The 2545-nt window shown below is 35.8% G+C and overlaps 1 gene segment (V, D, J or C); it reads left to right on the top strand.

Moving 5' to 3' along the window:
- Window positions 1-704: 704 nt before the first annotated feature.
- On the top strand, window positions 705-1369 carry LOC107195988. The segment is given in 2 exon segments: window positions 705-836; window positions 1053-1369. Coding segments are annotated over 2 exon segments (366 nt in total).
- The last annotated feature ends 1176 nt before the right edge of the window (window positions 1370-2545 follow it).

Below are 2545 nucleotides of genomic sequence, written 5' to 3'. Positions count from 1 at the left end.
AAAGACCTTGTCCTTCTAACAGAGATTCTTTCAAATGTGGATACAGGACAACGCTTCAAAATGATTAAGTTCAAAATCTACCAGAAAGCTGAAACAATTCTATCTTTTATGTACTTCATAACATAGCTTCAAGAAATATCAAAAGTAAAAGAGAAGAATTAGTGAAATTAAGCAGTAGAATTTGTTGATTTATTTTAAAAACAATAAACAAATAGGCAATCATAGTGATAGGTAATAATACACATGTCTTAGTAGAAACTTAAAGAAACTATGACCAAGAAAATTATAATTCTTTATCTAATTTATATATGTAAAACATTTTACCCCGAAACAACGGAATACATATTCTGTTCAAACGCACTTGGAACATTTATCAAAGTTGATTATCTTCTGGATTAGAAGACTTAATTAATTTAAAAAACTTTATAAATTTCAAAAAAATTTATATCATTCAGAATATAGTCTCCTATCAAAATGGTATCAAGTGAGAGAATTCAATAACAAAAAAGTAATTAAAATTATTCTTGTACCTTGCTAGATATCATAGACATTTTTCAAATGCATTGCTACAGAAAAATATCAAAGCAGTGCTAAAGTCTGTGGTGGGGCAGATGTTTCATTCAGTCTTTGACTAGAGCAGTGTAACATTTTATCTATGATCTTTACTTCCTGCCTAGGAACGAGGCACCTGACAACCCCAAGAACTCTGCACTCAGGCACTCAGAGAAGGGCTAGTCTCTGAGCTAAAGTGAGAACAAGACAAATTTCACCTAGAAGACTTTCTATCATGCTCTGTCCTGGCCTGCTGTGGGCACTCATGGTCTCCTTTAGCTTCAGTAAGTGTGGCCTTAAACATGGGACCTCAGCTTCCTCTTAGAGCTTAAGGATGGGACTAGGCAAGTTATAACTAAGAAGGATTTTAAGAGGGAAGAGGGGAGGGGAAATGAAACACTGTGTGATTCTTTTCTTTGTTCTTGTGTCTTAAATTATTCCATTCCTCATGACCCGTCTGAGACATTTTAGAAGATCAAAACTGTTTTCTTTTTTAATAGGATTCAGCATGACCGAGAGAGTAACCCAAGCACAGACTACAGTGACACGGCGGGAAGGAGAAGCTGTGACAATGGACTGCACCTATGAAACCACATTGAGTTATTATCATTTATACTGGTACAAACAGCCTCCCAGTGGAGAGATGGTCTTCCTTATTTATCAGGTCTCTTCTAGAACAAATGCAAAGCGGGATCGGTACTCTGTGAACTTTCAAAAGACAAAAACAATCATCAGCCTCACCATCTCTTCCTTGCAACTGGCAGACTCAGCGAAGTACTTCTGTGCTCTTCGGCATACCCAAACAATGAGTCGTTAATGTCCACAGTAATAAAAATGATAGTGGAAGGTTAACAAAAACCTTCAGTTTCATAAAGGCAGCCACCTGCTCAGACACTTCGGGAAAATCATAAAGGCAGCCACCTGCTCAGACACTTCGGGAAAACCCATGAACCACAGACAGGAAGGAGGCAGGCACTGTGTGTGGTAGCACAGTTGAGACCTTCTAATATAAACTTCTTTTCAATGAAAAATGCCCCATACTTGAGCTCAGTGTATAAAACAGTATTGTCCCCTGAGATTCCCAGGTATTATGTTTGTATCTTGAGTTAAAATAAATCACCACGTGTCTTTCAAATTCTTCCTAAATAGTTAGATTTAATGAACCTGTTTATTTTAGGAAAATCAGAACTAATTTTCTAATTCTCAATTGAATTGCTGAATTTTCAGCTCTGAATATCTTTGAAACCGTCTGTTTTCTCTTCCAAAATCATGCTGATTTTAATAGTTCTTACAAATATAATTAGACATTTTAGTGTTTTATACATGTATATATATGTTATTATATAAAAACAAATTTTATAAACATAAATTTATTTTTATGTTTTTTTATAATTCAATCTGAGACTCATTTTTACATTCAAGTAAATTTTTGACTCTACCCATTGAGGAATTCTAGGAACCACACTGACATGTGTCCAGGGTACATAAGGGCTGAAAGGTTTGACAACTTTAAGGGCCTCCAGTTCCCAGTACACCTTGACCAGTGCATAAAGCCTCCCGTTTTAGCTAGAGAAGGAGGTTCTCAATACTGCCCTAAACCTGTTTGTTGTTGAAGGAGAAAGGTCTGGGTGCAATGATGCAGCTGAATGAGTTAGATAAACATCAGTCCAACCAGCACTGACCTCAGCAAGATGGTCCTAGTCTTCTGGGTCATCTTGCCGTCATGAGCAACATGGTCATGGCCAGACTAGCTCACAATATGATTTCAATACATAAATATAAGATTCTTACTGGAATCAAATAGATAATGACAAAATTAATTTTTTGAAAGTTCTGTATGACCAAAAGCAGCTTGGACTAAACCAGGGTATGATCATTAGAGATTAAAAAATATTCTTCGGCTACAAACGAAACCTGAGTAACATTTTTTTTGATATAGGATAAGCTCACTCAATGAACATAAATTTAAAACTTTTAAGCAAAATAGAAGCAA

Source organism: Pteropus alecto, unplaced genomic scaffold, assembly GCF_000325575.1.
Source record: "Pteropus alecto unplaced genomic scaffold, ASM32557v1 scaffold1267, whole genome shotgun sequence".
In the NCBI taxonomy this organism is placed as follows: Eukaryota; Metazoa; Chordata; class Mammalia; order Chiroptera; family Pteropodidae; genus Pteropus; species Pteropus alecto.
Note: the sequence above shows the minus strand (reverse complement) of the source record. Positions and strands in the feature narration are given on the sequence as shown.